The sequence below is a fragment of the Lepidothrix coronata genome, unplaced genomic scaffold, assembly GCF_001604755.1.
Source record: "Lepidothrix coronata isolate B3197 unplaced genomic scaffold, Lepidothrix_coronata-1.0 Scaffold1, whole genome shotgun sequence".
NCBI classification, from domain to species: Eukaryota; Metazoa; Chordata; class Aves; order Passeriformes; family Pipridae; genus Lepidothrix; species Lepidothrix coronata.
In genome coordinates, this window is record NW_016690181.1 from 7,167,536 (window position 1) to 7,184,681 (window position 17,146).

At 35.9% G+C, this 17,146-nt stretch overlaps 1 protein-coding gene across 9 annotated transcripts in view; it reads left to right on the forward strand.

The window, feature by feature from the left end:
- LRRC4C (leucine rich repeat containing 4C) overlaps positions 1-11,390 on the forward strand; it is a 496,561-nt gene extending 485,171 nt beyond the window's left edge. For all 9 annotated transcript variants that reach the window (XM_017812552.1, XM_017812506.1, XM_017812499.1 and 6 more), the window contains one exon: positions 8,733-11,390. In XM_017812552.1, the coding sequence (XP_017668041.1) occupies positions 8,775-10,691 (1,917 nt within the window). In that variant the 5' untranslated portion in view covers positions 8,733-8,774 and the 3' untranslated portion in view covers positions 10,692-11,390. The remainder of the gene's footprint in view (positions 1-8,732) is intronic.
- The last annotated feature ends 5,756 nt before the right edge of the window (positions 11,391-17,146 follow it).

A 17,146-nucleotide genomic window follows, 5' to 3' on the forward strand; every position in this document is an offset into this window, starting at 1 on the left:
TCAGTAGATGAGCAAATATTGTAATTTAGGAAATTATGTTTTGTACTTTAAAAACTAGATTCCAACTTTCTTAATGGCAACTTTCTTACTCTAATTGCCTTTTTTGTTGTTATTGTTTCTCTTCATTGTACTGACTACATTTGTATATTCTTATACTGTGGTGTTCTGACCCAACGTTTCCCACATCTGTTTTTATAGTCTGTGAGTAGGGAGAAAATTCTGGAAGGAACGAGGGCTAACATCTTGGATTCCATCAGCCTTGCACATTTTTGCCTTTTCATCTTTTGAAAGACACAAATTTTAATGTTTCATATACTTAAATTGCAGATTTTTGCCTACCACTTTGAAATGCCGTATTATGTTGTTGAAAAGTATGTTAATTTATACAATTTAATTTTTCCATGTATAAAAATTGAAATATTCTACCAGACCAAAACTAGTTTGTTTGAGTTAAAGTATCACTGTGTTATGTCTAAGAAGATGTTGTTAAATCACTGCTAGTCTACTAAAAACAAAGAAATACTAATGTTTCAAAAAATGACCCAGTGTGACAGGATTGAAAATTGCACTGAAAATTGTTTTGGAGCAGTGCTTTAGAACAGCATATAACTTTTTATTAAGGGTTGGTTTTATACTAATTTTGTTGTGGTTCATAGGTGCCTTCCTAATGTGGATCTGTGATTTTACTTTGATAATAACTGAAAAAAGAATTTAAAAAGCATAGTTATAGAAATAGTGCAGTTTAATTGTTGCTCCCTGAGGTGTTTGTGGCATAAGACAGAGAAATTCTGAAGGTTCTTGTATGACTTCCCCTTATATCATGGTTGGCACATGAGATGTAGTGGCATGCGTCTGTAATTCAGAGAATTTTCTTATAAGGCTATTGTAAAATTCCTACTGTCCAGATATCTGTTTCTCCCTACATAAATATCTCTCCAGAAAAATATATAAGATGAAAAAACAACAAAACTTCTGAGAAGCTGTTTTATCAACTGAATTAATGAAGCAAAATGGAACTTGAGTAACCCAGGGGATCAGTGATGAGGTAGAAAACCTTTTTACCTTTACGTAATTGGTTTGAATCAAGCCCAAGTCAATATAGAACAAAAGTTCCTAATGTCTACATGGGGTCTCAAGAAAATGAACCTAAATTAACTTTGAAAAGGGACTAGCTAAACTACATTACATCCTTTTCTGAACATTCTTAATTGAAATTACAGTGGCCTTGATTCAATTTAGCTTAAATTAAATTTGAAATAAGAATGTCCACACAAAGATTTAATGTAATATAATTAACCCACTTAAAAGTTAATTCCAATTAAAATTCTAGAACGTTTCTAGGTGCACTAGTACCAAGCTGTATTGTTGTGGCTTTTATGAAAGAATTTAAGTTAGTTCGTCATGAATAATTCATAGATTGCTCCTATTCATACCACTGTGAGTAGTCTGAACAGATAAGTTAGGTCTGTTTTGTCCTCTTTGCCCTTTGAGTGACATCCAGGGAAAAGACAATAAAGAAGTCAAATAATTCCTCTTAATAAAACTAAATCTTCCTAAAGAAATCTTCATTACATATCATCTGATGTTTTCTTTGGTTTTCCTATGAAATTAGCAAATTTTATGAATTATACTGAGGGTAGAAACTGCAAATGATGCTTAAGAGTAAAATAATATTTATAAATAGAGGGGAAATACGAGACTGATACAGATTCAAACACTGTAAATTATCTTAATTTCCAGCTAAAATGCAAATATTTTTTCTTGGACCAATGTACACTCAAATTCTCCTTTTTAAAATGTTTATTTCATGTTCATTTCTGTTACCTGAAGTTAAAGCAAAAGTTTTAAACCTTAGAAGAACATGAGAGAGGAAACATGAAATCATGCTGGAAAATGAGGCATGTGAAATAAAGCCGTTTTCTGTATTACAAAATCAAAGAAAAGAAGAAAAAGGCAGACTGGGTCAAACTCATCCTTGATTGAACTCCCCTGAAATCAGTGGTGATTTAGGAGGATTGAATGTGTCCAATCACATTTAAGTCTTTCAGGTATGTGTCTTAGTGATTCAGCTGAGTCTTGAAAGGCTTGCAGAAGAGAACTGGGAGGTATCTGGGGTACAGCAATACCCACTTTGCCTCCTACACTTACATGCTTGAATGGGCCACAAAAAATCCCAACTACGTCCCAGAGCAAAACAGTGAAACATGCAAAGAGGAGAATAATTTGCATTGGGAGTGTTTTGATTTGTCTGCTCTCACAAGTAATCAGTTTGCATTGCAGGGCTGTCTATCTATCCCTCTTTGGCCTCGACCATATTTAACTAAAAATAAAATAAAAAGCAAATAGATAAAAACTGCTGGGCTTTAAAACATCCCAGGTTTTAGACATTATTGCAATGGCTCCCTTAACTGTTGTAGAGACTTTTAAAATCCTATAGCACTGAAAAGGGAAAAGTGATTTTTAAGAATGAAGGAAAAGATACATAGCTATATAGTTGCAGTCATGGCTTTTCATTGTAAAACAATCTGTTTAAAAAACCCCAAACACTTCAGACAGGAGTCAGTCCATGAGGAAAATGAAAAGTAAGATTAGGAAGAGGAAGATATGAGATCTACTGTAAACCAGTTCACTGATTTTGCATGATGATTATTTCAATGCTCTGTTAAGAACATAGTATGTCTTCCTCTGTTAGTGGCAAAGGCATTCAGTGGAGAAAGAGAATGGTGTCATTGTACTGTATAGGGGCAGGGAACAGCATGCAAAGTGTTTGTACTGCTCTTGAACTGAAAGCTCTAGTCCTCCGGGGTTCAGCCAGGTGGAAAGGTATTTCAGGACAGAAAAGCGGGGGAGGTGAGGTAGGCGGAAGGGTATGGTGAGTGAATCCCTAGCAATGTGGTTCCGTCAGCCCAACCCTTTACAGCCACCTGGGGACACACATGTGAGGCTGCAGGACCATTTGCAGAGCAGATGTTGGTAGAGGATTTCTGACCCCAGTGGAGCTGCCTGCCCACAGTTCAGTCTCTGTTCTGGGACGAGGATTAACCCTCATGTGTTTCAGTATTTTGTGAAGCTAAAGCATATCGTGTGCTTGTTGGTTTGTATCTACGCTGAAATTCCTTTGGTTTCCTCTGCTGACATTGCTACCAAAAGGGGATCAGTGTCAGGCTCTGAGAGCATTCAGAGCTCCTGAAAAGAGAGTCAAAAGAGTCACTTCTGCATAAGGTCTTCCTGGGATTTGGACTTATTTTTATTGCTGTATTCCATGTTCTGTCCATACAGAAACTATTTTCAATTCTCTGGTGCTGATGCTACCAGAAGAGACAGCACAGCATAATTAGCTGCTTGACACACCTAGCTCCTCTTCACATGTTTGAAATCTGCAGTTTAATTTGCAACTGTAGACTGGCTTGTTTTCTGAATAAAATGCAGATATCATTGCAAAGGGTTTTTCTCTCAAAAAGGGTGTGATATACAGCATACATAACAGTGCTATATGAAGTGAAGGAAAAATGCATTTTCTGAATGCATTCACGTATTTGTCAACTTGAAAGGGATTTGAATGCTCCTCATCCTGAAATTTTCTGGGACATGGCTGAGGGAGAGTTTTGATGACTTAACTGTGCTTCAGTTGAGATTTAACTGTGATGTACTTGTTATGATTTAATTTTACTGAGATAGTTTAAACACCTGATATCTGATAAATTTGTCTACATAGTCAGTGACACATAGCATCACATTTCAGGATTTCATGGCAGATATACAACACAAACCAAAATGTGCTAGATCACACTGTATCTTAAACCATGTATTGGGATAAAGCCATGGCCTTTGTGCTGCACAGCTCTGCTGCTGAGATAGTTATTCATAGACCCACAGACTAGATGGAAAGCTAAGTATGAGTTGCCAAGAGCAACTAAACTGCCAGTGATCCAGCTAAGGGTCACTGGAGCTTGGGGAAATATCTTTGCCACCTCATTAGGCAGATCTTTGGAAATGGTGTAGAAGTTCTTTTTTTGTAATCAAAGCCCACCACTACAGGAAAATCCTTCAGTGATCAGAATAATCATAATCACTTTCTCCTGGTAATATAACAAAGGAAGAAGAAAGCACATCAGTCTCAAGACCTAATTACCAAAAAGAAAAAGAAAAGAAAAATTAATTTGGGATACTATTACAATGCACATAAGAAGACATTTCTGGCAAAGTGGCAAAGTTAGATTTCAGCAGCATAACTACCACATCCTTCAAGCTGCCCCTAAGGAAAGCTGCCCTGTGCATGTCTGTAGAGGTAGATTAGCTCTGTCATTCCTTGCTTCATCTTCTGCATTGGATCTTAAGAGGGTAATGCTTTTTGCTCAGAGGAAAATGTGTAGTACATCAAGACTAACAAAGTGTCAGATAAGCAATAGAGAGGAGAACATGCATATCAAATGCCAATTTCAGAAAGATTATTTTTTTTTCCTGTGGAAATAGAAAACAAACCAAACAACTCTCCATATATGTCTAGGAATGTCTCCAAGGCCATAAAGAGAATATACATTCCTGTATTAAAATAACAGATGATAATTAGAATAGTGCCACAGATAGACTTAAGGTCATGTTTGGAAACACATTTGATAATTGTACTGTGTCTGGGCAACTCACTGTGTATTAAGGAAATTCTTAGCATTTTAAACTACATTTTAAGTCTATACAGCAGAGGGCACTAGTGTTACTGTATTGACCATGAAGTTACTATTTTGGTACCAGAAAAATGAAAAAAAAAAATTACTTAGAAGACAAAGAGTTGTCAACAAAGACTAAAGCTGGTTGATGGTCTATGTTCCATGTATGGGTTTGTTAAGCTAAATCTTCATGTGTCTCTGGCATAATAGGTATTGAATAGCAAATTACTCTAGTACAGAGTTCCAGATGGATCTTTACATAAAGCCCATTAAAATATTTCCATAATGTTCTTCAAGGGTTTAAATTAATTTTAGAGTGTGTTTTTGTGTTGGATAATTTTTTTCCAGGGTATTTCCAAGGTATTTATGATTTAAAATTATCCTGATGTGAAATACCTGCACCAAGACTTCCTGAAGTTCTGAGCTGTGGAAGACCACTAGTATAAAAGAAAGGACCTTTTTAATACATTCCACTGCCACTAGGAGTCTTACTGCAGTATTAACCTCATGCAAAGCTCGCTAGTTGGAAGGGAGGACTTGCAAGGCATATGCTTGCCTAGCATATTTTCTGCTGGTCATAATTGCTTTTTTGGATCATCAGCTGCCCTGTACTTCAGCAGAACCAAGTTCAAGACCAAGTGTGGTCTTATGCTAAAAACTGCATTTTGTTTCCTATATTGCCAACAAAGAGAGAAAAAAGTTGAGCTGTGTAAATAAATCCAGTGTTAAATCAAATGGTGGCTACAAAAGCTAAGATTTGCTCCCACTGCCTCCCTGAATATGTTGCAGAGGGGTGACAATATAGATCTTCTGTACTTATATATTAAAAAAGATCCAGCTTAGACACAGAAAGATCAAACGTACCAACACATATGAAAACATATCTTGAACTTTGTATCCCCATCTCACAAAATGGTGATTCTGTCTTCTTCAGAGAAGCTAACAATTAGTGAGTAACCAAGCTTGTATTTGAATTTGAATCTTGCAGAAACCCGATGGTGTCAGACTTCCCTGGAGGTCTTTGATAGATTGTAGTACTGAGGCACATGCTTGATTGAGACATCACTAGCACATGACTAGGGAAATCAGTAAATGTAAAAGCCATGGGCAATTTTTGCCTTCAGCATACAGAAAGAGCTGTTTTATGTGAATGATTCATTGTTTGAGTCAATAACCGAAGATAGAAAGGATATAGGGAATTTATTTTAAGAACATAAAACAAAAGCATTTCTTTCAAAAATCTTTTTGCAATTGAGACGTGGAAACATTTTGGTTTAGGTTGAGCAATATTTACTAGTCAGTCTCATAACTGAATAATTTATATGTTATGATGAAGTACTGTATTCAAGTAAAATGGTTTTAGCTTTTTTAATTTTTTTTTTCTTTTTATACCCAATGAGAGTATGTGTAGTGATGAAAAGGGAAGATTTGCTGGATAGAAGAACTAGGTGAAGGCAATGGGGTAATACCATTAGGCTCAAGGAGTTGGAATGGGAGGAAAGTGCCTCGGAGTGCTTGCAGCATAGTTTGGGATCATCAGCTTCATGGAGGTTAGCAAAGAGCAATTGAAGGTACTTTATGCATTATCTGATGTTGGGGGCTTGCTCTCTCATGACCTTTCTTATTTCTCTATACTTTCTTGTTCTACAAGTGCTGTAGTTTTCCTGGTCCTTCAGGGTATCCAGGATACTGGAATGAGAGCAGAAAGTAACAAAAAGAAAGGTAGGGAAACCATATGACATCTTGTAGAGCTGGCCTTTAATAGTGAATGGGTCTGAGATAGAACACAGAAGATTCCCATGCCTCTACAAGCCACATGTGCTGCCTATGCCACACCAGTCTTATACAACTGGCATCTCTGAAGCTGACATAACATTGCACCAGTTCAATGGTAAAATAAACGGTTTGATGTGTTTCTGTGACTGTTTTATTACCTGTTAATGGAATTCATTATTCAGTCCAAGTCCTTAGGGGATAAGTTTTAGAAGAATTTTAAAAATGAGAATAGAAAAAAAAAATTACTGAAAAAAAACCAAAGGGAAACAAACAAAGCCCCCCCCCCCAAAAAAAGACAAAAATACTAATTCAATCACATTAACTATCACAGAAAATGGTTAATTACTATCCAACAGCAAAATCCATGGGTCACAGATTTTAACTAACAACCCTAAAATTGATATTAGATTCTAATATAATTCTTTTGGACAGAAGGGGCAGATTTTTCTTCATAACAGTGTAAGAAAGATGGGAACTATGTGCTTTTCACCCGCTATTTGTGGATAGTTTTACTACAGCTGGATTTTTGATGTAACCAAACTTGAATTTTAATTATTAAAGTGTTTCTCTATATGTTCTGTTCAGTACCTGTGAAGAGATAGGCAACCTTGTAAGCCTACAGTAAAAACAGAGGTGTGTACAGCAGCTGCCCCTCACCTAATCTAGTACATTGTCCCAAACCCATGAAGCTGATGCTTGGACATACAGTTGTTGGCAGAGGGAAGGGATAGAGAGATGGGAGTGGTACCATCTAATGCTGCAGCCACAGGGTTCTCCAGTGTCACATGACAGTAGTGTAAGCTGCAGAGAGAGAAGTTGAATGACTTGCTCAAGGTTGCAAAACACGTTAGTTTCATGAATCTTTCATGACAAGAATTACGTTTTATAAATAGCACGTGCAGAGCATATCAAACAAACAGAAATGGCTCAGACTTCTCAGGTCCCTTCAGTGGTTTTTAACCATTATATTGGCTTTCTATGAAGTAAATTATTAAAAGTGAGATGAAAACACTTTCTAACTCTGAACCACTATGACAAGTTTTATAAAAATGCAGAAATTAATTCTCAAAAACACATTGTCCTATTATATAATTAGAAAATAAAATCTTTCATTAAATGAATTGCTGTGAGATGAAAGTTAATATATTTTTCCTGGTGTTTTTTTTTTTTTTAATTTTTGTTGCTTTGTTTTTTACACAAAATGAAACTATTTGGATTTTGGAGTGGAAAACCATTGCCTTATGGTATTTTGTTTTACTGAATATATGTATTATCCATCTGGATACTCTAGGTTATAAATATGCTTTAAGCTTGCTGTAATTTATAAGACTTCACTTTTGGTTGATTTATAGGAAATTTCATTAATCTCGACAACAGAGGGATCTTGAACTGAGCAGCAGATTGAAAATGAACTGAGGGCTGGGGACTTTAAAAACTGCCACAAATGAATCAGTACTGAAATTCTTAAAATGGTAATGATCATTTGTAGTGTTAAGGTCTGTTTTCCCCTTACAGTATGATCTATAGAATTTTTTTAGAGTTTTTTCGAAGTGCCAGTGAAACTGCCAACCCTTAAGCTACAGAGATATTTTTCAGCGTTTAAATGGCTATTCTTATTTTTGTGTTCAGTACACATTTACTAATGAGTGTTTCTCTGCTACTGGTGCCAAACAAAAGAATTGAGGAGGAAATATTATGAAATTGGATGATGCTGCTTAACAGTAGGGAAAAACTGATGCTCAGCATGTTTCTTTTCTTTTCAATTTGTAATAGGCAAGATCTTGCCCTGTCATTTGCATGGCCTGCTATATTCAGAATTAGAGACTTCTAATTAAACTCTGATTCCAGAATCACATTTGCATAGACAAAGTTTTTTACCCATACCAAACAGGTCTCCACTTGTTCTTCATATTATATAATGTCTTGTCTTATAATGTGTAAAAAATGTTAACACCTTGAATATTTTGAAGATTCCTATCTTATTAAATTCCTATCTTACTAATTTTTGCCTTTTGAGAACCTTGTAATTTCTTTCATCTCTTTCTTTTAGGTATCCACTGTGGCTGGACTTCTTATGTGCCATCCAGCTATGCACATTATACATTGGAATGTGCAGGAAAAGCTAGTCTCTGGCATTTTCTTATCTTATTGACAATTGCAGTTGATATACATATATGTACAGAAAAATGATATTAGACATTCTAAGGACTTGAGAAGCTTTTGTTTAGAGGACACACTTAAGTATTTGAGATTAATTTAATGTTCTCATTCTCCCTTCTTCCTTTCTTTCAGACTATTCAAACTCCAGAAGGACCAACACCAAATAAATTATGAATGTTGAACAAGATGACCTTACATCCACAGCAGATAATGATAGGTCCTAGGTTTAACAGGGCCCTATTTGACCCCCTGCTTGTGGTGCTGTTGGCTCTTCAGCTTCTTGTGGTGGCTGGTCTAGTGAGGGCTCAAACTTGCCCTTCTGTCTGCTCCTGCAGCAACCAGTTCAGTAAAGTGATCTGTGTCCGGAAAAATCTGAGAGACGTGCCAGACGGCATCTCCACCAACACCCGGTTACTCAATCTCCATGAGAACCAGATCCAAATCATTAAGGTTAATAGCTTCAAGCATCTGAGGCACCTAGAAATCCTGCAGCTCAGCAGGAATCACATCAGAACAATTGAAATAGGGGCTTTCAATGGTCTGGCCAATCTCAATACTTTGGAACTCTTTGACAATCGTCTGACCACTATCCCAAATGGGGCTTTTGTATACCTGTCAAAACTGAAGGAATTGTGGTTGAGAAACAACCCCATTGAGAGCATCCCTTCTTACGCTTTTAACAGAATCCCTTCTCTTCGGAGGCTGGATTTGGGGGAATTGAAAAGGCTTTCATACATCTCAGAAGGTGCCTTTGAAGGTCTGTCCAACTTGAGATATTTGAACCTTGCCATGTGCAATCTTCGAGAGATTCCTAACCTTACGCCGCTTGTAAAATTGGATGAGTTAGATCTTTCTGGGAATCACCTGACTGCCATCCGGCCAGGTTCTTTCCAAGGGTTGATGCATCTTCAGAAATTGTGGATGATACAGTCCCAGATTCAAGTGATAGAAAGGAATGCTTTTGATAACCTTCAGTCACTTGTAGAGATCAACCTGGCACACAACAATCTAACGCTACTGCCTCATGACCTGTTCACACCGCTTCGCCTCGAAAGGATCCACTTGCATCACAATCCTTGGAACTGCAACTGTGATATCCTTTGGCTCAGCTGGTGGATTAAAGACAAGGCACCCTCCAATACTGCATGCTGTGCCCGTTGCCACACACCTCCCAGTTTAAAAGGAAGGTACATTGGTGAGCTGGACCTGAATTACTTCACATGTTACGCTCCAGTAATAGTGGAGCCACCAGCAGACCTCAACGTCACAGAAGGCATGGCTGCAGAGATGAAATGCCGGGCATCAACCTCCTTGACCTCTGTATCTTGGATTACTCCAAATGGATCTGTTATGACACATGGGGCATACAGAGTTCGGATTGCTGTGCTCAGTGATGGCACATTAAATTTTACAAAGGTAACTCTGCAAGACACGGGTTTGTATACATGCATGGTGAGTAATTCTGTTGGGAATACCACAGCTTCTGCCACACTGAATGTGACCGCCCTGGATAACCCTGGTTACACATACTTTTCAACTGTCACGGTAGAGACTGTGGAACCTTCTCAGGATGAGGCACAGACCACAGAGCAGGTTGGGCCCACGCCAGTTACCAACTGGGAAACCACTAACATGACAACCTCACTCACTCCACAGAGCACAAGATCTACAGAAAAAACTTTCACCATTCCTGTGACGGACGCAAACAATGGGATCCCGGGAATAGATGAGGTTATGAAGACTACCAAAATCATAATTGGTTGTTTTGTGGCTATCACTCTCATGGCTGCTGTGATGCTGGTAATTTTCTACAAAATGAGGAAGCAGCATCACCGGCAGAACCATCATGCTCCAACACGGACTGTAGAAATCATTAATGTGGATGATGAGCTTACAGGTGACACACCCATAGAGAGTCATTTGCCCATGCCAGCAATAGAGCATGAGCACTTAAATCACTATAACTCTTATAAATCTCCTTTCAACCACACAACAACAGTTAACACAATAAATTCAATACACAGTTCAGTGCATGAACCGTTATTGATCCGAATGAACTCAAAAGACAATGTACAAGAGACTCAAATCTGAAACATTTATGACATTATGGGGGGCGGGGGGTGGGAACAACGAAAGATGGTTTATAAAACAAATTACACAAATGACTGGGCTAAATCTACTGTTTCAAAAGTGTCTTTACAAAGAAAAAGAAATTTATTTATTAAAAATTCTATTGTGATCTAAAGCAGACAAAATTATGTGTATTCCTCAGAACCTGTTTTTGCTGCAATTATTTACCCTTCTCGTTCCCGTTTTCCTGCCCAACCTACCCTGACTCCCATTTGCCATATTTTTCATAGGAGATCTTGATTCCCCAAAAGAACTGATCTAGGAAATTTTGTAAGAATTCTGTTACACTTTGGGAATTTTTATGGTGAATTCTAGTGGTGAGATTCAGTCTATTTTGTCACTTTCTCTTTTTTTCTTTTGTTTTCTCATGCCCTCTTTGAAATTATTCATCAGAGAATGGAATAATAAGAGTAACTCTGCAAGTGAAAAAAAACCAAACAAGCAAACCTTTTTTTTTTCCATGTAATGATTTGCTCTGTATTTAGTGAAAGCACCATTCTGTGAAAAAAATGGAAAAAACAGAAAAAAAAAACAAACCAAAAAATTAATTTACTTGTGAAAACCTATAAACCCCATGATCTTTTAAGCAATTCTAGAACCAGAATTTGTAGTTCAAACACTAAACTAAGGTTATAAATAAAATATTGGTTTTTTTCTGTACTTGGATATAGCTCATTTTTAGTGTGGCTTTAAACATCAAGTTTGTTAAAATTCTTATGATAATCTGCTGCTATGGTCCAAAATACAATCACTTTAAAGAGAATAATTAAACCATTTTGGATCATTACTGAAGAACAGCATAGTTTTCATTTTAGTTTATGTAAGCAGCATTCTGGCAAAACAAGGTTGTTTGATTTCTAATGCAGGATTGAGATAATTCCATCTAGTGGTGTTTGCAATTACCTCTACTATACCACAAGATACATTTCACAATTCCAGAAAAGTTTTGCAAGGAGTTTCAGCTATCACTGAATTTATTTGGCAAAGCTGAAAATTTTGTTCTGTTTTTTAACTGTCAAGAAGAAAATTCATCTTTATATCCAAGCTAGTTGTTTCCAGTTCAGTTGTTCTGGGGCTCCTAGGCTCAAATATGAAAAAAGTTTAGCTATCTATAATACCAGTGTCAGGTAATCAAAGGTGTATCTCTAGGAGCAAAATCAAATCAAAATGCTGTCAATGGACTAAGTCACAGGAAGAACTCTGAGGATTTTGGTTTAAAAAATAGAAAGAACAAAGACAAATCAGAGGACCCTATAAGTTACTATCATTTGCATGACAATTAGACTCCCCATAGAATAGCCAGTTTACATTAATTTAAAATCAGTTTACCAATAGGAAATGTACGCCCTTTGGCTTTCTTTTTATATACATTTTCTGGATTTAGATTATTGGTATAGGAATGGTGTATACTGTGCATGCTGAAAATTAAAAGGAAAACTTTTAGTCTAAAAGGAAAACCCAACTTCAGGACACTGTGTTCTTCCAAGTAGAAGTTCTGCCAAATTAAAGTACTTTATGCATTGGGAACTGAATAGAAGCATTTTAAGATTATTTAAATTAGGAAAAAAGAATCTTATGTATCATCTCTGAATGTCTTTTCACCTCTTTTCTCTCCTAACTACCCTTACTGAGAGTTTTTAGAGTCCCGTGCCAGGTAAATAATGTTCTTATCACAATCTCTTCAGGCCTTTCTAGTATGTAATAGCATGCAGGATGAAGACTCTACTGAATGATATACTTCTATTTTGTAAATTTAAGATGGAATTCTGATAGGTTGTGGGGCTAAACATCTCTCATTGGATGCACAGTTGTCAAGGTTGCAAGTGAATATTGTAGTATGAAGACCTGATTTAAAGAGGACATAGTGTAGATAGGTGACAATGAATCACACTCTGCAAGGAGTCTGATAAGTATAATACAGGATGAAACCCAAAGATCTATAATAATCTTCAAGAAACATTTGGCAAGACATTATCCTTTGATGTACAACATGAAAAATAATATCTACTCTAAGGGAATTTTAATAGAGGACAAAGATGGACCTGAATGTAAAATGTTACAGTTGAGATTCCTAGCTCTGACTATTTCTATGAAGCGCAGTAGAGCATTTAATTGGTGATTTCTTTTAAGCACTAGGATAGAGTCCATACAAAACCACTGCATTTACACATTCCTATGTGTTCTTTGCCCATCTGGCTAGTAACAATGTGTCCTTGACCAATACTTGTATGAAAATTCAAAAAATTCTGTCCAGGAAGCCTAAATCTGGACCATCTGTGATTAATGGGTTTATGATAAAAGATTATAGCTACTCTCTAACCAATACTTGTGAAAGCAGTTATGGTCAACATGGTTTTATAAACAGGACGTTTTTGATTAACTCCTAAAGGTTAATAGTAAAGGCCTATAAGAAAAAGGCCTGTAAGAAAAAAAGGTACAGCCATTGTCAAGTGGGAAACTGGATCACTGACAACCTTTGATCCTCTTTGGTGTAATACAAAATAATATCGGTGACTGTTTTAAATTTCATATACATTAATCCAGTTTTATCAGCTAATCAAAAAAATCAGATGTTCCTGGTTGCTCATAATAAGCATAAAGGAAAAACATTTGTGTGTATTTGGTTGGGTAAGTATATATGTGTTATATGTCAACCATTTTCCCACCCTCTTCCCTATCCTTCTCGGAACCACAGATATTATTTCTGACTTCTTCTTACTTCTATAAAACACCCATTACCTTTGCAGATTAATTAAATACCAGAGTTAAAGAAGATCACAGTTTAAATGCTGAACTGAGCTCTGCAATAAAGTGAGAGGAGTGCTGTTCTCTGTTGTTTTGATTCTCAAATCACATGCCAGTGCATCTGGTTGGTGCTTCAGAGATGACAATGTTAAGAATCAAGCCTGTATCGCCTGTATGACAGAGCATAACTGATAGAAAGCTCTAATGAAATTTCTCTTGCAGGTGACTGCATTCTGCGCGATGCAAAAAAATCGTGGAGAAAAAAGTTGTGATCTTGATTAGGGTCTATCACTTCTGGTAGGCTCATGAGAAAGGACGAATTATTCTTCAGTTCACCTGATGGAGTTTGAAGATTTTTGTCTGCTGTCCTGTACAAATAGAAACTGCAAACCATTTTCTTTCTGGAATTTTCATTGAGTCTTACAAATCTTGACAAATGCAGAGATTACATGTGAAAAGTGAAGTGAGTTCCATTCAATTCACCATAGAAAATGGGCATTTTATTCCTTCAGAGGACTAAATCTGTGAAAATTATTACAGTAATTGTATTTTTTTGCTAAAATACTCTAACATATTAAAAATTATATGTAATCATTCAAAGATTCCCTGTCCCCACTGTTTACAGGTTGATCACAGAATTAGAGAGAAGACATGTAAATTAATATTCTACTTTATTATACCAGCATCACAGTCTTATGAAAATATTTAATAACAGTTTTTATATGTGAGATATGACCATTAGTGTAGTCTTTTCAATGAGGAGTATCAAAAATATTTTCAAATTTTTCACTCTCTCTAAAGATTATATCCCAACTTTTACACGAGCCAATTACATAATTTTTGAAATTTTCACTTTTTTTCTAAGACCAAGAGGTGAAGGTCTAGGAAATGTTAGGAGCTACCTTGCAATTTCATACCAAAAGAAATAAATGAAGAAATAATTTATCCTTATCTTCAAGATATAATAAAAACAGTTAGACTTCAGTGCCTGGATTTCTGTTTTTCTTAGTAGAACTATTTAGTTTATCTTTTTCTCATTTATGCAGGTGTTGCCAAGAAAAATCTCATTTCTAAAATTCAATATACAGTTTGTCTGAAGATGATGTTGAACATTTTATTGTGGAAGTGGTAATATATATTAGTATCATAATTAACTAACACACAGAGTCATCACTACTGACATAGTAAAGGTTCATGAGCAGGGGATGGATTTAGGGAGATTCTGGGAAACCTACCAGGTAAATCTGCAATTCCTGTTGCCTGTGCAGCCTCACTTTGTATTGGTGTCCCATGAAAACATGGTGGTTTTGTCTGGTTTCCAGCTGGAAGAGCATAGCAGGGCAGAAGATCTTTGGATTGGGAATAACTTAATTGACTGCTCCCCACTTAAGAACATAGACACAGAAGTAATCAGGATGTAATAGCTCAGGTCCAGAAATGCAGTGTATGAATAGAAATAAGGGAATTATTTTTTGTTTGTTTCTTTACCACATTTAATCACAAGTAGTTTGTAAGACTTAGTGCACACCTAAACAATGGAAAACTTGAAGAACAAAAAAAGTCACAAACCTACAGTGTTTTATACAAATGGCAAAGTCATGCTTTGAAAAAAATGTTAATGCTGGTTTGAATTATTAAGACACATACTTTAATAGTTAAGCATTATTTATTTCAATAAGAATAAACCATGATTTTCTTAGGTAAGAGATTCTAAAGAAATATTTATTTAATTTGTCTTGGTTTTACTCCTTGCTTTTGTATGTTTATAATGTACATCTAGACTATCTGTTAACCAGAATGTTGTCTAAAGGACTAAATCAGTGAACCCTGACTGACTTTCATAAGAAAGAAATCTTTCCTGTACTGTAACTGCAGCGACGTATAGAATTTTGGAATGAGGAAGAGACACTGAAATGATGATATCAGCAGATGATTTTATGGTCATCTTTTGTAAAATAAGAAAGAGGAAAATTGTCTGTTACTTTTGAGAACTTGAAAAGCAAATCCCATGTTAAGGTAAGAAACCTTAGCAGAATTAAACAAAACAACCAAACCAAACTAAACAACAGAATAAATCAGAATACTATTGGACTTGAAAGGAACAGTGAGATGTAATGTTTAAAGCAAGAAGTGGGAGTTATATATCGCAGATAATATTTACATATTTTCTAAAACACAATTTGCAAACTTAAAAATTAAGGTTACTTTTCTACATGTGATTCAGCTTCTGCAAGGATTCTGACTGTCTTATCCATATTTTTCTGTTTTCTTCTTACATTTTGCAGTGTATTTACTATATAATCTGGGCTTTCAGCTCTGGAACAGTTTCCCACACAGAACATGTAAGGGAATTCTCTGTTAAGTCATTTAAATACCACTCATTAGAGGTTCATGTCTAGTAGTCTCTGAGGCTTTTTTCAATCTACTTGAAATGGCTTGCACAGTGAAAGATTCCTTGATTTCTTTGATCCTCTGCTACCATACCGTATCAATATCTGATTAATATCCTAGTTTGTAAAAGATGGTTTTGCATGGATTGTATTTTCATGAAATTTAAAATATAAACTGCAATTTTATTTTATTTTAGTAAAAAATTTTGAACTCTCTTGACTTGAAAAAGTACTTCTGTTCCTTTCACAGTAGCTCAGTTAAATGCAAATAAATTACAAAAAAAAAATTGAAAAGAGAAACTACATTTTGGAATGCTATGCATGCTTGGAATGCTATGTCTGTATTGTCTGTATATGTGTATTATTTAAGAAGGGATTCTACAGGTGAGGTTAAAGGAATTAAGGAAGGAATGTATAAAAAAGAGAAAGATGAAATAACTGAGTTGAGAGAATCTAGTAAAACAGGACAGGAGTTAGTGGACCACAGAATTAATCCAACCCCTATAAGTAATTTAATTCCATAAGATGTAATTCAATTTGATTTAATTTGCTCATTTAACTCCTCAAAAGAACAGTTAGTTGTCTGAGAAAGGAGGTGGAAAACAGATTTCTGGTTTTGTCAGTACCCACATGATATCAAGCAGGTTTTCCTTTTGCTTGTCCTCCTTGGCTTTCCATTTCTGTCTGGCTGTTCAATTACCATCTTCTGAAACTGTCTTCCTGAGGCACCCGCCTGTCCAGTCTGTCTTGGGAGTGAATTCCAGTGGTCAGTGAGACAGAAGACAGGTCAGTGGTGTGTTACTAAGCAAAGCCTCTGCAGATTTGGGTACTAGGTGTTTAAGTTCACTAACTTTTTATCAGCTGGATCCTATTTGACACAGCAAGGTAGTTTCATAAATAATTTATGGTTTTTTAATATTGTATATAAGATTAGGGTTGTTGATCACCTGCCATGCGTTAATTAACTATCTTCCACATTGAAACACTCTTTTTTCTTTTTTCCTTGTTGGGCCATACATTTCTTCATGATGAAAAAAGATCAAAATCAAGAATTTCATCAAATTCAAAGGACTTGGAGAATAAATATCAACATCTTTGAAAATTCAGACTATAAAATGATTGCAAATTGTATAAAACTACACATAAAAAAAAAAGACAATAAGTAGCAATGCTCTAAGATTCCTAGAAAGCAAATGCCTAAAGAAACAATCATCAAAGCCTTAACAGACTGAATAAAACAGAGGAACTGACAACTTCCATGGCTTTTGCTGAGACTTCAAT